The 16,724-nt window shown below is 46.1% G+C and overlaps 2 protein-coding genes across 4 annotated transcripts in view; one reads left to right on the forward strand and one right to left on the reverse strand.

The window, feature by feature from the left end:
• slc18a1 (solute carrier family 18 member A1) overlaps positions 1-16,711 on the reverse strand; it is a 17,730-nt gene extending 1,019 nt beyond the window's left edge. The window contains exons 1-16 of one of the 3 annotated variants that reach the window (XM_028017986.1): positions 16,530-16,709; positions 16,330-16,456; positions 7,355-7,453; positions 6,334-6,572; positions 2,406-2,530; positions 2,078-2,136; positions 1,919-2,002; positions 1,615-1,707; positions 1,447-1,536; positions 1,328-1,371; positions 1,131-1,191; positions 848-943; positions 688-766; positions 304-355; positions 109-172; positions 1-26 (exon numbers count right to left, since the gene is read on the reverse strand). The exon at positions 1-26 is cut by the window's left edge and continues 94 nt beyond it. In XM_028017986.1, coding sequence (XP_027873787.1) covers positions 1-26; positions 109-172; positions 304-355; positions 688-766; positions 848-943; positions 1,131-1,191; positions 1,328-1,371; positions 1,447-1,536; positions 1,615-1,707; positions 1,919-2,002; positions 2,078-2,136; positions 2,406-2,530; positions 6,334-6,572; positions 7,355-7,451 — 1,209 coding nt within the window. In that variant the 5' untranslated portion in view covers positions 7,452-7,453; positions 16,330-16,456; positions 16,530-16,709. Of the gene's footprint in view, positions 27-108; positions 173-303; positions 356-687; positions 767-847; positions 944-1,130; positions 1,192-1,327; positions 1,372-1,446; positions 1,708-1,918; positions 2,003-2,077; positions 2,137-2,405; positions 2,531-6,333; positions 6,573-7,354; positions 7,454-16,329; positions 16,473-16,529 lie in introns of those variants that run through there. The other 2 variants (XM_028017984.1, XM_028017985.1) reach the window with 2 other exon arrangements.
• On the forward strand, positions 12,520-15,122 carry LOC114144800 (dickkopf-related protein 1). Its single transcript, XM_028017987.1, has 3 exons — positions 12,520-12,797; positions 14,567-14,675; positions 14,748-15,122. The coding sequence occupies exons 1-3, from the start codon at positions 12,675-12,677 to the stop codon at positions 15,053-15,055; spliced, it is 540 nt and encodes a 179-aa protein (XP_027873788.1). The 5' UTR covers positions 12,520-12,674; the 3' UTR covers positions 15,056-15,122.
• Positions 16,712-16,724: the final 13 nt, after the last annotated feature.

The following is a 16,724-nucleotide window of genomic DNA, read 5'->3' on the forward strand; positions in this document are numbered from 1 at the left end:
GGCCATCATGGAGGAGTCCACCATCCCTGGAGGAGCAAAACACACGTCATCACAGCGCCACACCAAGACAGGTTGCATGAGGACAGGAGGTCAGGAGGTCAAGGTCACCGATAGCGAAGCCCAGGCCGCCGTTTGGACCAATCAGACCATAGATACTGGTGGCGAAGGGAACCTGGGAGACAGGGCGCATCAGAACCGCCATGAGGGGGCGGGGGAGACAAGACAGAGGTGACGGTTAATCTGTGTTTGTGTTGATGAAAGTGGCCGTTGCCATGGTAACCGATGGGCGGGGCTCGGACTCACACACAGCAGGCTGACTCCGACGACGAACATTCCCACCATGGAGCAGAGCCACCTGCAGACACATACAGAACCTGAAGCCAGACGGGTCGGGTCAGAACCGGGTCAAAACTGAGTCAGAACCGGACCAGAACCAGCTCACAACTGGACCAGAACCAGGTAAAAACTGGTCCAGTATTGGACCAGAACTGAGCCAGAAAAGGGTCTGAACAGGGCCAGAACCGTCTCAGAACTGGGTAAGAGCTGAGTAAGAACCGGACCAGAACCGGGTCAGATCTCTTTCATTGTTTGGGCTTCCAGAGATCCAGTTTCAGGAAATTCTTCTACTCTGACCATCAGAACCAGCAGCTCAGGTTCTGGACCAGAACCAGGAGTTCTGGTACTGACCGTCCCATCTTGTTGGCCAGAAGTCCGAACAGGTTGGTTCCAATCAGGTAGGAAACGCTGGCCGGGAGGAAGGCCATTCCTGCAACACACGGAGGACGGCCGACGGCCAATCAGAGCTCTCCGGGCGCAAGCTGAGCGCTGATTGGCCAGAAGGTCGTACCGAGCTGCCACTTGGGGGAACACATGGTCTGCATCATCCAGATGGGCAGCGTGGGCTCCAGGATGGCCACGCCCATGTTGGCGAAGCACAGAGACCCTGCAGAGGGACGGAGGGATGGAGAGATGGAGGGGTGGAGGGATGAAGGGATGGAGGGATGGAGAGATGGAGGGACGGAGGGATGAAGGGATGGAGGGATGGAGGGGTGGAGGGACGGAAGGACAGTTAGACGGACAGTTGGACAGAGTCCTGCTTAGAGACAGGTGAAGGACCAGAGCGTCTGTACCTGCGCTGATCAGGATGTACGGGTCTTTCAGCAGGGTCAGTAGCGGCGTTCCCTCCACGCTCTGAAACACACAAACCCAACCAGGTCAGAACCAACAGAACCAGAACAGAACTGAAAAGCCCAGAAGCTAACAGAAGGAGAGGAGTAGAACAGGGCAGGCAGTTGGACCGGGGCAGGTGGATCAGTGCTGGACTCACCCCAGGGCAGATCTTAGAGGGCTGCAGGATGCACAGCTGCAACGCTGCAACACACAGAAACACCTGATCATCACCTCTCCCACCAGCAGGGGGCTCCACTTCCTTCTGCCACTAATTACCTCCGTCAAACATAGCCAGGAAGGCCAGGATCAGGAAGGGGGCGCTCTTCCCCACAAAGTCATACATCACGCTGCCAAACGGCGCTCCGACTGAAACACAGAGGCGGACATGACACAGTGGAACATACACCTGGTCGCAGTGTGTGTGTGTGTGTGTGTGTGTCGCACTCAGGACTCCCATGGCGAGCCCTCCCAGGGCGACGCCCATCGCCATGCCTCGCTCGTCATCGTCGGTGTAGACGCTGGCCAACATCCCCAGACCTGAAGGTGAAACCAGAGCAGTGAGAAGTTTGTGGAACCAATGCTGACATCTAGTGTTCAGGGTGGGAACTGCAGCCATCTCTAACGTTCTGTTCTGTGACCTCTGACCTGTGATTTCATCTGATCCCAAATGTTTTATAGTTTAACTAAACAGACGGCTAATCGCTGCGTGACGACTGATTACATTCTGTCCGTGTTTGTTGGTTCTGACCTGCAACAGACGAGAAGGACGAGCCAATTCCCTGCAGCGAGCGGGCGAAGAACAGCAGAACGTACGTCCCTGAGAAAGCAAACACTGACAAAAACCTGGAGTCAGACACCCGGAAACACTCGGCAGGAGGCTGGTCTGAGTCTGAGAGGAAAAACTCACTGATGGTGGAAACAAACATGATGATGAATCCTGCGAACATCGGGATGTGGTAACCGATCCTGCAGACAGGACATCATTAGGGAACACTGACCCAGTTTGATTCAATCTAAACAGAAATTCAGAGCCAATACTGAAAGTTTTTTCATAATTATAAACGGCTAATAACCAGCTAACAGACAACTAATAAACAGTTAATAGACAATCAATAAACTGCTAATAGACAATTAATAAACAGCAGATAAATTGCCAATAAACTGCTAAAACAACTTAATAACAAGTTAAAATGTTTCCACAATTTATAAAGGGTTTATTAATGTGATAATAATACCTGTTGGTGAGCGGACCAACAAACGGGTTGACCAGCAGCTGGACCAAAGCTTTAGAGGCAAACAACAAACCAACCCGGACATTTTCCTTCTCCAGGAAAACACTGTCCTGAAGACAAGAGGAGTCCTGGAGGGAGGGCGAGAGAGAGAGAGAGAGAAAGGCTATAGATGATCAGATGAACACCAATCAATCAACAAATCTTTATTTGTAGATCACTTTTCATACGAAACAAGGACAACACAAAATGTTTTACAGAAGATCAAAACAGGAAGTGATGAAAGCAAAAAAAACCACAAAATGACCAAAGGAGCTCAAGTTCTTCACCACTAAACCAAAAGATTTATTATGTTGATGTGACATGAGAGGAATAACCTGAATCATAAATAATAAATAACTAAAAATAAAATAAAACAAATAAATAATGAGCTAAAATAAAAATGAAAGATAAAACCCTCAATAAATATCATCCATCCATCCATCTTCTTCCGGGGTCAGGTTGTGGGGGTAGCAGCTTCAGAAGGGAGGCCCAGACTTCCCTCTCCAGCCACTTCTTCTAGCTCTTCCGGGGGAATCCCGAGGCGTTCCCAGGCCAGCCGAGAGACATAGTCTCTCCAGCGTGTCCTGGGTCTTCCTCGGGGCCTCCTCCCGGTGGGACGTGCCCGGAACACCTCACCAGGGAGGCGTCCAGGAGGCATCCTGACCAGATGCCCGAACCACCTCAACTGGCTCCTCTCGATGTGAAGAAGCAGCGGCTCTACTCTGAGTCCCCCCTGGATGACTGAGCTTCTCGCCCTATCTCTAAGGGAGAGCCCAGCCACCCTACGGAGAAAACCCATTTCGGCCGCTTGTATCCGTTATCAGAATCGCCTTGAAGTTGTGCGGAAGTCTTTCTCCATGGTGTCTCTAAACTCCTCCCACGCCCGAGTTTTTGCCTCAGCAACCACCCAAGCCGCATGCCGCTTCGCCCGCCGGTACCCATCAGCTGCTTCCAGAGTCCCACAGGCCAAAAAGGCCCGGTAGGACTCTTTCTTCAGCCTGACGGCATCCCTCACCGAAGGTGTCCACCAACGGGTACGAGGGTTGCCGCCGCGACAGGCACCGACAACCTTGCGGCCACAGCTCCGATCGGCCGCCTCGACAATGGAGGCACGGAACACGGTCCACTCAGACTCCATGTCCCTCACCTCCCCCAGGACGTGTTCAAAGTTTTGCCGGAGATGGGAGTTAAAGCTCCGTCTCACAGGGGATTCCGCCAGACGTTCCCAGCAGACCCTCACAACACGTTTGGGCCGCCAGGTCTGACCGGCTTCCTCCCCCACCACCGGAGCCAACTCACCACCAGGTAGTGGTCAGTGGACAGCTCTGCACCTCTCTTCACCCGAGTGTCCAAGACATACGGCCGCAGATCCAATGAAACAATGACAAAGTCGATCATCGAACTGCGGCCTAGGGTGTCCTGGTGCCAAGTACACATATGGACACCCTTATGCCTGAACATGGTGTTCGTTATGGACAATCTATGACGAGCACAGAAGTCCAACAACAGATCACCGCTTGAGTTCAGATCGGGGGGCCGTTCCTCCCAACCACGCCCCTCCAGGTCTCACTGTCATTGCCCACGTGAGCGTTGAAGTCCCCCAGTAGAACAAGAATAATAGATAGATAGATAGATAGATAGATAGATAGATAGATAGATAGATAGATAGATAGATAGATAGATAGAAAAATCTTTATTGTCATTGTCACAAGGACAGCGAAATTTAAAAGGTGCCATCAGTCAGTTCATATGCTTAAAAACAAAAAATAACACAATTCACACACAATGTAAGAATTAACAAATAACTGGTAAAAAACCCCCCAAAAAAACCTAAAAAATAGAACAGCCACATTCTCACATCCATCATTTATGATGATTAATGGTTGTTTTTGATTGCATTTAGTTTTGTTATTGCTGTCGGGTAGAAACTGTCTCTGAGACGGTTGGTTCTGGTTCTGGTTGCTCTGTATCTTCTGCCTGAAGGCAGCAGTGTGAACAGAGAAGGTCCGGGTGAGAAGTGTCCTTTGTGATGTGTTGTGCTTTTCTTAGACAGCGGTCGCTGTGCAGGTCCTCCAGTGAGGGGAGAGGGCAGCCATTGATTTTTTGGGCTGTATTCACAAACCTTTGGAGAGCTTTCCTTTGAGCCGTAGTGCTGCTGTTATACCAGACGCAGATACAGTAGGTCAGTATGCTCTCTATGGAGCACTTGTAGAAGGACACCAGTAGCTTCTCCTTGATGCTGTTCCTCCTGAGAACCCTCAGGAAGTTCAGTCTTTGCTGGGCCTTTTTTATCAGCTCCAAGGTGTTCATGTTCCATGTGAGGCCCTGCTCAATGTGGACCCCCAGGAAACGGAAATCAGCTACCCTCTCCACACATTTTCCCCCAATGGTTAGTGGTGTAATGTCCGTTTTATTCCTCCTGTAATCTATTATGAGTTCTTTTGTCTTTGAGTTGTTGAGGAGCAGATTGTTCTCCCTGGACCACAATCTGCTCCTCAACAAGGGAGTCCCCAGGAGGGGGGCTCTCCAGTACCTCCTCTAAGGACTCCAAGAAGGGTGGGTAATCTGAACTGTCGTTCGGCCCGTAAGCACAAACGACAGTCAGGACCCGTCCCCCCACCCGTAGGCAGAGGGAGGCTACCCTCTCATTCACCGGAGTAAACCCCAATGTACAGGCGCCGAGATGGGGAGCAACAAGTATGCCCACTCCTGCCCGACGCCTCTCACCCTGGGCAACTCCAGAGTGGAAGTATGTCCAGCCCCTCCCACGGAGGCTGGTTCCAGAACCAGAGCCATGTGTCCAGGTGAGACCGACTATTTCTAGCCAGAACCTCTCGACCTCACACACTAGCTCCGGCTCCTTCCCCACCAGAGAGGTGACATTCCACGTCCCAAGAGCTTCTGCAACCGAGGATCGGACCGCCAGGGTCCCCTCCCTCTGCCGCCACCCATCACACAATGCACCCGACCCCTTTGGCCCCTCTCACAGGTGGTGGGCCCATGGTAGGGGGGACCCATGTTTCCTCTTCGGGCTGAGCCCGGCCGGGCTCCATCAATAAATACCAACTGTCTAAATAATAAATAAATAAAATGACCGTTATAAAGTGGGAAAAGTGGAGAATTCGAATTCCTGATTTTTACTGTAAGATTCTCAGAGACAAATTATTAAAACTTCAGTTTTGGGCGTGCCGTGGTGGCGTAGCGGTTAGCGCGACCCGTATTTGGAGGCCTTGAGTCCTCGACGCGGCCGTCGCGGGTTCAACTCCCGGACCCGATGATATTTGTCGCATGTCTTCCCGCCTCTCCTTCCCTGTTTCCTGTCAGCCTGCTGTCATATAAGGGGCACTAGAGCCACAAAATACCCACTGGAGGGGTAAAAAAAACCAAAAAACGTCAGTTTTCAGTCGGGTCAAAGGTCATCAGGAGGCGAGCTGAAACCGTGTTATGGCTACTCTGGCATGATAACAAGTTTCCAAAAATCAAAAGGTGCCAGAGTAGTTTCTAGGAGGAGGTTTTCGACTCATCCAAAACAAAAAGCACTGGCGGAGAGTTTTCTGGTTGCAAAACGTGAGCTTTCTTTACGAAACTCTCTCTGAGTTGACTTTCAAAAAATGTAAAAAATAAACTTTATTTGGTGGTAGAAAAACTATTTCACTTCTCACTCCTTAACCAAACAATCAGATCCAGAACAGCAGTGACCAGAAGGAGGGTCTAAGCAAAACAAATAAACAAGTTACAATAGATATATCATTCACACAATCTTAGATCTGTTACATTAATACATTAGGAAAAATAAATTAATCCAATTCTTAATAGGCTCCAACAAACCGTGTTGGACTCGGAGCTGACCCGGCTGAACGCCGTGTGATGAAGATGATGAAGATGAACCTACCGACATGTTGGAGGTCTGGTTGGCCAGCAGCAGCTCTGCAGCAGCCTCAGCCCTGCTCTCCTGCAGGTCAAAGGTCACATTGTTAAATAAAGACACCATCGGGGGTAGCCGGGGGTTCTGCTGCGCCTCTGGACCCGGGGTGGCAGTTCTGCTGCTGGAGGTCCGGGAGGGCGCGGCGTCCGGGACGGTCTGTGGTTCCGGATGCTCCATGGCGTACAGGAAGGTTGGGATGATGGGAACTGAAAGAGGAAAGCGGTTCTGATGATGTCAGAGGCACCAGAACCAACAGAAAGAGAGACGGGTCTGAGCCGAAACAGTCCGATTTAAAGTTCAGGCTCAGGAGGGGAAACATGTGAGTGTGTGACCTCTGACCCCGCAGAATCTGAGCGCCGCTGAGGCTAACAGAGGGAGACAGTGTAGACCCGCCAGGTCAGAGCGCAGTTCTGCAGGAGTCCAGCCGGGTCGGTTCCCCTGGGGCAGGCCGGTTCTACAACAGGTGGTCCAAACTTTTGGTCCATTTAGCCAAAACGGTAACATTAGGTAAAAACTCACTGTGTTTTCGATCGATTGATGATTCAACGGTTTAATGAAGTTGTCAGAAAAGAGAAAACTGTGAACTGTTTGTATCCAAAACTCAAGAAGTTCATATCAGATTTGTTATGAGAAATATTTGTCAGGTGATTTTTAGAAAACAGGTAAATGTTGTCAGTTTGGAGCAATAAAAGCAGAATTTATCTCATCTGGGAAAAGGGATTTAAAGGTGAATACTTTGTAAAAGATTTAAGTTCATCCCTGAGACTGGGGTCAAAGTTCAGCAGGAGAACCAGCCTGGGATGGTTTAGATCAGCGGTTAAAACGGCTTAGTCAAAGTCTGGACCTGAATCTGACTTTAAATTAGATGTTCTCCATCCATCCTGACTGGACCTATAGTTCTGACTCACAGGGTTGAATAGAAAAGCAGATTTCAGAACCCGTCGATCCGGTCCTAGTCAAAGTTTAGAGTGTGTCGTCGTTCCCTCACCGACGACGGTGAGCAGCATGTTGTCGAGCAGCAGAGCAACGCAGACCACCACCAGCACCAACCTGGGAGAGCCACGACTCTGGAGCAGCCACGCCATGCCTGCACACACACACACACACACACACACACACACACACACACACACACACACACACACACACACACACACACACACACACACACACCAGAACCAACACAGAAATGTCAAAAACTGTCACTGCGGAGGATAGCAATGATTAAAATGACAATAATAATAACACACTGTTTGTGTTTTTTCAGTGTAATTTGACGCATTTCCTGTTTTTCACCAGTTTTTCTGTCAGATTATAATTTGATGAAAGTTAATTTCTGTTTTATTTCCATTCATGCTCCCTTCATATCGTTTGTATTGCTCCTGCATATCACATCTGATCTTTAATAAACTCCAAGCCAGGCTGTTATCATGCAGGATCCAGGTATTAGTCTGATCCCGCCGTCTGGAACTGCGCCGCCTGGTGTCTGACCTGACACTCTGGACGGTCAGCAGCTTTGGTCTTTAGTGATAATTTCTCACTCAATGCCTCTGATGTCCTGTGATCACCCTCCTCTCCTCCTGCTCTCCCTCCGTGTTTGATTGTCAGGTTTGAATCCTCTCTAAAGCTAAAGTTTTTTTCAGTGACAATGTTCCAGGATCAGATTGGATATTTACAGAGTTCAACTCACCATCAGGCTAAAAATGTTCAGAGAAAACATTAAAACATTAATCTGATTTCAAAGAAAAAGAATAAAACCAGCTTTAAATCATGTACGCCCCGTTATTCCTGCACATCCGTCAGTGTTTGGTAGTTTCTATCGTAGTTAAAGTGAATTTAACTCAACCAGGTTTCTGGCTAAACTCCTCTGGATCATAACGAGACGGATGAAGAAACTATTTAAAAGCTGATAAAAGCAGTAATTAAATGTCTTTGGTTGTAAAACAGTGAGGGTAAAACTAAATTCTAACATTATGAATTTATTCCCAGAAATTAATTCTCATAACGTCAGCAGCAGGTTCGTTAAGTTTTGGGTCTGCTGATTGTTTCAGATGCTGTTTCCTGCCTCCGTAACGTAATTATCCCACATCCACATGCCGCCCTCTCCTCTTATCGTCCTCCATCTCATTTCCCATCTCTACCTCTGCTCTCCTGTTTCCACAATAAAATTTATCTAAAATTTCATTTTTCTTTTCAGTATTTTGTCGGATACAAGAGGAAAGGACACAGCAGATTGCCAGAGTTTTAGGAAATTAAGGATTTTCCAGAAACTAAACTTCACAGAAACCTTTTCTTTAAACAGACAAATGATTGATTCAGAATTAACAGCAGCAGACGATTTTAAAATAAAAAATAAATTAGAAAAATGGAACTAAAGTAGAAAATCCAAAGAAAATAAAAAGTAAACTAATAAACTTAAAATGGAAAAGAAAGCATTTTTAAATCAATTTTTTTTAATAAACATTAAAATTTAAAGTAAAAATTGTTAAAAAGCCTGAAATAAAATAACCAAGAAAAAATTAAAATCCACTAAATATAAAAAAATTGTCAAAATGAAACCTTAAAATTTGATGATTTTTAAAAAGAAAGATCAGAATAAAATCCTATTCATTACCATAATGCAAACATGTTCCACAGTCTGTTAACGCTTCATTTACAGATCAGATTTAAGGTAAAAACCGTGAGTCAGAAGCAAACAGGTGGTCCTACCTGAAGCTGAGATGCTCTTTTATTCTCCGTCCAGCAGATGAACGTCCGGCTATAAACCCCCCAGAAAGGAGGGGCTGGGAGTGGGGGTGGGGGAGGAGGAGATGAGGTGGATGTTTCCTCTTTTTCATTCTAATCGGGATAATCTCAGCCATCATGAAGACAGTCTCAAAATCTGGACTCTCCACATTCTTGTTTTCATAATTTATAGGGACTTTTTCAGCCGTTGTGAGGATTCTGTGAATTACGGGGACATTCAGGAGGTTTAACACATCTGAGTCCATTTCAGGTTCAGATCAGAACCGTGTTTGGCTCAGACGTGTGTCAGTGTTGTTGTGAGTGTGTGTGTGTGTGAGAGAGAGAGAGAGAGAGGGTGTGAGTGTGTATCTGTGTAAGAGAGAGCGACGGGATGTGTGTGTGTGTGTATCTGTGTAAGAGAGAGCGACGGGATGTGTGTGTGTGTGTGTATCTGTGTAAGAGAGAGCGACGGGGTGTGTGTGTGTGTGTTTGTGTATCTGTGTAAGAGAGAGCGACGGGGTGTGTGTGTGTGTGTATCTGTGTAAGAGAGAGCGACGGGGTGTGTGTGTGTGTGCTCGTAATTGCGAACGTCTGCTCCTCTCTTATTGAAGTCCTGGAACAACCTGCGGGCTTCAGATCTTATCTCCGGCTCCCTTCTCAACACGCTGCCGCTCTGCTTACACGGCAGCAGGACACGCTTCATGTATGTCATGTTGGCACAGGATCCACATACAAGCAGAGATGAAACAGATGCAGCAGAAGGTTAAAGGTCAGATGCGATTTAGATGGCGAGTATGTCTCTGTTTTAACGTCAGCACTGATCAGTTTCCAAATCGTCCACCACCGCTCAACCTTCTGGCAGCAGCTCAGTTTAGGTCAGCAGTGCAGGGCTAGAGATAATGTCAGGAGGCCCCAGAGCACCGGGGGCCCTCAGGGGGCCACCGGGGCCCCAGCAACCAGACAGCAGGGCAGTGAGGAGCCTCCAGCTATGTTAGCCTGACAGAGAAACTGTTCTGCACTGGTGATAATGACCAGACCAGAAGAGGACCGGCTGAAGTTCTTCATCTGCTGTGATCTATTGATTTGCTGTGATCTATTGATGTATTGATCACAGCAGATGAACCTGCACTTCCTCCACTTGGTTTGCCATCATGATGGTGCGATCATGAACAGTTCTTGCCGACAGAGGCATGTCTTTTATCCGTTTGATTATCTTGTCTTTGTTCGGAAGATCATCAAAAAGTTCATTGGCTACATGAAGCATGAACGTTTTAGCATACTCGCCATCTGTGAATGGATTTCCGTTCCTCACTATTGCTAAGGATCCAGCAAAGCTAGTGGAATTATAGTCGCCTTGTCGGGTCCATACGCGGAGTTGCTGCTGGCTAGCTTGCACGCTGCTCAGTAGCTCTTGGCAGGCTTTCTTTCTGCTCTCTCCCGCCGGGTATTTTGACGCAAAGGTAGCATGGCGTGTGTCAAAATGCCGCTTTACATACGACCGTTTCATCGACGCAATTTTGTCATTGCAAATTAGACACATCGCAGAACCTGCTCTCTCCACAAAGGCAAATTCTTCGGTCCATTTGTCCTGAAATGTACGATACTCCTCGTCTTTTTTTCTTTTCGCCATCTTCTTCGTCGAAGGGTTAGCTTTGAGCTAATGCCCGAGCAGAATGATTCAAAAGGGGGCATTTACCTGTTTACCCAGCAACAGCCAACGTAGGCTATTATCATCCAATTAAAATAATGGACTGCTCCTGCAGCCAATAGCAAGCCTGAACAGGACATGAGCGGTGGAAAATCCAAATCCAAGTTTTAATCCATCCAAATTAAATATTTTATGTTTTATCTGTGAACCAGATGCAATCATCAAAAGAGCCACAACTGGCTCGCGAGCCATACGTTTCCGACCTGTCATAGACGTTTCTCAGTGACTATGTTTGATTTGACAAAATTAACATCTGTTAATTAAATTTCAAAATAAGAGCATCAACGTCAATCACTGTTTTAATAAGTTATTGTAGAGATTTTTCAGAGATATTTATAAATAGTGAAGGCTAAATATTGACAATTTGCGAGTTTCATTTGTTTAATGAAATTAACTAAATATACAAAATGTAATCAATCAATCATCAATCAAATTTTATTTGCACATTTCAGCAACAAGGCATTTCAAAGAGCTTTACATCATAAAAACACAAAAACACAAAGTCATGCAACACAGAATCAACAATAAAACATCACATTAAGTTCCATCAATAAATTCATAATTGATTACATTTCAAACACAATCCTAAACAGGTGGGTTTTTAGTTGAGATTTAAAAGAAGTCAGTGTTTCAGCTGTTTTACAGTTTTCTGGAAGTTTGTTCCAAATTTGTGGTGCATAGATGCTGAAAGCTGCTTCTCCTCGTTTGGTTCTGGTTCTGGGGATGCAGAGCAGAACCAGAACCAGAACCTGAGAGGTCTGGAAGGTTGATACAACAACAGCAGATCTTTAATGTATTGTGGTTCTAAGCCGTTCAGTGATTTATAAACTAACAACAGTATTTTAAAGTCTATTCTTTGAGCTACAGGGAGCCAGTGGAGGGACTTTAAAACTGGTGTTATGTGCTCTATCTTCCTGGTTTTAGTCAGAACGCGAGCAGCAGCATTCTGGACCGTTGGTTTGTCAGTCAGACCTGTGAAGACGCTGCTGCAGGAATCAAAGGCTGGAAAATGAAACGCCTGGATGCTAAAATATGGTCAGCCATCACACTGTGTGTGTGTGTGTCAGTGTTACAATGTTGTTGTTTTAACAAGATTAGCTCACAAGCTAACATTACTTCAGGCTTTCATCAGGTCAAAGGTCAAAGGAGGTTGGGAGAAGTAGAGCCTTGGTTTCATTCTTTCATCTCTGAGTCCAGACGGACGGATGGATGTCAGATTTTCTCTCTGATCCTGTTCTTTCATGAAACGTTTTCCAGTTTTTTGAGCTAATTTAAATCAGTTTGTGTCTAATCTGGAGATTAAAGCAGCTTCCTGTAATCCCATCTAAGCTCCGCTCCTTTCTTCTTCTTCTCTGCTGACAGAAACAAACTTCCTCACTCCGTTAGAAGAGCTCCTGAGGTTTAAATCTGTTTTCATCATCGGTTAACTCAGCTTTAATCGCCCGCAAACAGCCGCACATCCGCCACCGGAGCGCCGCAGCTCCAGCCTGATGAGTCGCCATGGTGACCTCAGGACCACATGAAGGGAAAACCACACACGCCTTCAAACGCAGCAGCGCTACCTGCCCGGCTCCCCAGGTGTGTTTTAATCTCTCTGCGGTCTCTGTGGTGTCGGGTTTCAAACGGCCGCCTCACCTGAGGCCTTCCAGGAAGGAAACGAAGGCGGCGCTGTCCCGCCGACTGATGCGGTCGAGCTTCAAACGCCACGCCAGACTTCTGAGGCTCTGCAGGCTCAGCGGAGACGGATCAGAGGCAGCACGGCACTATAAAACCCCACGGCTCCTGAAGGCAGCGCAGCACTCACCTGGCTGGCTGGGAGAAAGGAAGAGGAGAAGATCCTGAGGAAGAGGAGTGTTTTCAGAGGAAGGGTGGATTGATGGATCGCAGGATGTGGATCTATCGCAGCTTCCTGTGTGCTTCGCTGGTCTGTGGTTTGGCGCTGGACTCCAACACCATCCGGTCGTCCAAAGAGGCGGCGCTGCAGAACGGCGAGCAGCCGGTGAGGCTAAAGTTTCACACTCTGGAGACTCTTCCTCTCCTCTCCTTTTGAATCAAACTGAGGAGTTTCTGCTAACACTAGCTGCCCAATAATCTGCTGTCAGTTTATCTTAATGTTCTCTGACTCCTCATTCCTGTTTTTTATCATTCGAGGTAAAAAATTATTAAAACTTCATCTAATGATGCTGAGAATCTCAGATAAAATACATCTGCAAACAAACAACAGAAACGTTCTTTTTCTCTTGTGGTTCTGCAGTCCAGACTCGTTTCCTCCTGTTGTAAGATTCGACGTTGAGACATTTTAAAATGATTCGGGTCAAATGTTCTCAAGATGCAAATAAAACAGAGAGAAATCAATTAATTTAAGGAAAACCCTGAGAGATTCATCCAGCTTTTATCTTGTGTTTTCATAGATTCAGGCATGAAAAGCTGCTAAACTCAAAGGATGAACCAGTTTCTGTTTGATTCAGGATCAAAGATCCAGTTTTAGACTGAAGGTTTAGTCATTAAGGCTCATTAGAGCAGGAGTGTCCAAACGTTTAAAATCAAAATCAATCAAATACAGAAATTAAAAGCAGATCTGAAGAACCAAGGTGAAATTTAGAGTATAAGTCAATGAGGATGTGTTTCCAGTTACTATGGCAACCAAAGGAAAGCAGAACGCTTGGAAAAGATGATCACTGTGTGTCGCATTCAGCATCTTTGTAAGTAGATTTTAATTTAAAAGTTGTAGTTTTGTCCTAATTTATTTGATTTATTTTAATTTAGGTTTAATCGAATCCACTTTGAACAGTTGTGACCTGGAGAAAATCCCACAGATGAAACAGATTCAGAGTCAGGAGATTTTAGCTCCAACAACATTAGACGTCATTTTAAATGTTTATTTTTAAAGCTCTTATTTCCAACCAACGACCCAAAAACATTAAAAACTAATTTTAACCTAATTACTTTATTCAAGCCAGCTTTTGTTTGGGGTTTCTGTTTAGCTTTCCTAACTTAGCATGTCTCAGCTCAGGTTAGCTTAGCTGAATATATCTTAGCTTCATCTACTTTCAGTTTTTTTCCTTTTCCTAACTGAGCCTCATTTAACTGAGCTTGTTAGCTCAGTGTTTCGTACTTCACATTGTCTAGCTTTGTTTAGTTTAATTAGTTAGCAACGCTGCTTTGCTAAGCTAAGCTTAGTTTATTTAAGTTTGAATTGTGTTCCTAGTTTACCTTTTCTAGTTAACATGCTTTAGGTTAGCCTAGTTAGCTCAGTTTAGCCTGTTTGCTCTTCATGACTTGATTTATTTGTCTGTATTTAGAATATCTTAATTTTTCTAACTTTGATTTTTAAAATTGGTTAACATAATCTTACCTATTTTTCCAAGATTAGCTAAATTCTGTTGTTTCAGTTAGCCACCTGTAATTAGCTCAGTTAGCCCAGTGTTTATCCTACCTTTGCATTATAGATCTTTATTTATTTTTGGTCTGTTTAGCTTTACTTTCCCCCACTGCCATTCTAGTTTAGCACATTTTTTTATTTTAATTTAGGTTAGCTCATATTATTTTTGCTTCTATTAGCTCATTTTAGCCTAGCTTAGCTTAGTAGATGCTACTTTTTCTCATGTTAACAGATTCTCTGTCCAGATAAAAAAGAGTTTACTTATTTTTAGCAGCTAATCGGTTGATTTAAATTCAAAGCGGACTGTTAATCAGTGACCTGAGCGAGCAGAAGCCGTATGTTTCCGTCATCAGTCGATATGCTGACGATGCACTTCTGTTCTCCAGAGGGGAGGCTGCAGTAACAGAGCTCAGAGGAGACACTCCAACACCGACCGACAGCTGGACCGACACCAAGTCAAAGACAGAATCACAGACAGCTTCAACAGAACCAAAGGTGAGTGGCTGGATTCTGACTCCCAGCATGCCCTGTGGCTCCGCTCTGACACCTAGCATGTTTTAACTCCAGAGATATCGATCTGCGTCCGATCCGGGGACTGTGCCGCCGGCCTCTGCTGCGTCCGGTACCTAACCTGGAAGCGGTGCCAGAAGATCCCGCTGGAGGGCGAGGCCTGCCAGCTGTGGGGCGCCACCAAGCGCCACCGCAACCTGGGCCGCTGCAACTGCGCCGCCGGGCTGGCGTGCGCCGCGGCAGGCGGCGCAGATCAGGCCAGCAGCAAGCGGCAGGGAGTCTGCATGGTCCGGTCCGGACCAGCCCAGAGGAAGACCAGGCACTCCGGCCGGAAGAAGAAGAGGACGGCGGAGCGAAGCTGCTGAAGGAACTGAGCCAGGGATGGGGTCCAAACTGGCCTGGGGGCCGTGACCGGGCCCTCCATTCAACCTTATGGACACGTTCTTCTTCTCCCCTTTAGGGAAAACCCAATAAACGTTCATGTGAGCGGCTCAAAAACTGGATCAGAACTCAGAGTGGACCCAAACACCTGATCCGGTTCATCTCCCAGACTCAACATGGCAACCTGCTGCAGGCTATCTGGTCCAATATGGCAACCCGCTCCAGGCAGCCTGGTCCAACATGGCAACCTGCTGTCTGGTCCAAACTGAAAACCTGTCAGTGTTTAAATCAACCAGATCTTTTCTTCCTATCAGAACCAGAACCACCCAAGATTCAGAATCTGTGAGTTACTTAAAAATCCAGATTCTTCTGTTTGGGTCGAGCTGAACCAGAACCTTTTGGTTCCAGACGGGACTGGCCTTCTGTTTCCAGTTAGCATAAAGTTAAGATGTTCTGATCCAGATTAAACACAGCGGTTCTGTTCTGTTCAGCAGAACGGCTTCGCTCCAACATCGGCCCGGTTCTGGTTTTGTTGACCTGTGAATCTGTCGGTCGGACCCAGAAAGGAAACCGGAACCAGAACCTCGGGTCCAGGCTGAAACTGTGGAGGAAACAGTTCTAAAACCACCGACCAGAACTCAGCTGGGGGTCAAAGGTCAAATAAACTGTGAGAACGTTCATCCCGGTTTCAGATGAACGAATCAAGGTTCTGGTGGTACCAGAGATACTTTCCTGTCATTCAGAGGTCAAAGGTCACCTGTAAATATAGAAATGACTCGCATCGTCCTGTTGATATTTTTCTGATTAAATCTCAATAAAAGTTAATTTGTTATAAATCTGAATATCTGACTTTTTCTCTGATAAACATGTAAGTGCTGCCCCCTGGTGGAGGAGCGGAGTAACTGCTGCTGACCTTTGAACTCCTAGTCCTGTCAGAAACTCATCAGTAAAATTTGAGAGCTGAATATAAACTTCATTTTTCCATAACAGTAAATAATTAAAGGTCGTTTTGATCTCAGAACCAGATTCTGATTTGATCAAATATTTCTGGATCCATTTGAACTTTGACCTAATGATTAAACTCGGTGGCTGTAGAAAGTATTCAACCTCTGCCATGTTTTACTCTTGTTTTTATGAGTCAGGAGCAAAAATTTTAGATTTTAAAAACAATTTATGTCAAAGTGAAAAATTATTTTTGGTTTTTACAAAATGTTTCCCCCTTCCAGTCAGTGTTTAGTGTTTTAACCCGGATGTTTACCTTAAGCCGCTCCTCTTAGCAGCTAGCCGTCCCGTTAGCATTTCCAGCCAGCTTCTTCATCCCTCCTCTTCCTCAGTTTGTCCTCTTCATCATCTCATTCTTGCATTTCAAGGCTCTCAGGTTCAAACTGAAAGTTACAATAAAATTACTGTTCCGGCTGGACGGAGCTAGCTTAGCAACACCTAGCCCTCGCCACTTACCCAGGATGCAGTGCGGCAGAAACAGGACGACATCCACATGAATAATTTATATACAAAGGGCTACAATATTTTACATGAAGTACCGATGGATCCCTGTGAGGAAACCGACTCAGATCGGTTCATCTTTAAGCATCAAATCAGAAGCCAAGATTCACTCAGCCACCAACTGACGTCACTGCGTCATTCAGGGAACTT

Source organism: Xiphophorus couchianus, chromosome 5 (genome assembly GCF_001444195.1).
Source record: "Xiphophorus couchianus chromosome 5, X_couchianus-1.0, whole genome shotgun sequence".
In the NCBI taxonomy this organism is placed as follows: Eukaryota; Metazoa; Chordata; class Actinopteri; order Cyprinodontiformes; family Poeciliidae; genus Xiphophorus; species Xiphophorus couchianus.

Bases quoted from the DNA above. Each gene is read 5' to 3' on its own strand.
- LOC114144800 (XM_028017987.1), top strand. From the start codon at position 12,675: ATGGATCGCAGGATGTGGATCTATCGCAGCTTCCTGTGTGCTTCGCTG. The intron at 12,798-14,566 runs GTGAGGCTAAAG...TCTGTTCTCCAG, and splicing joins TGCAGAACGGCGAGCAGCCG to AGGGGAGGCTGCAGTAACAG. The intron at 14,676-14,747 runs GTGAGTGGCTGG...TTTTAACTCCAG, and splicing joins CAGCTTCAACAGAACCAAAG to AGATATCGATCTGCGTCCGA.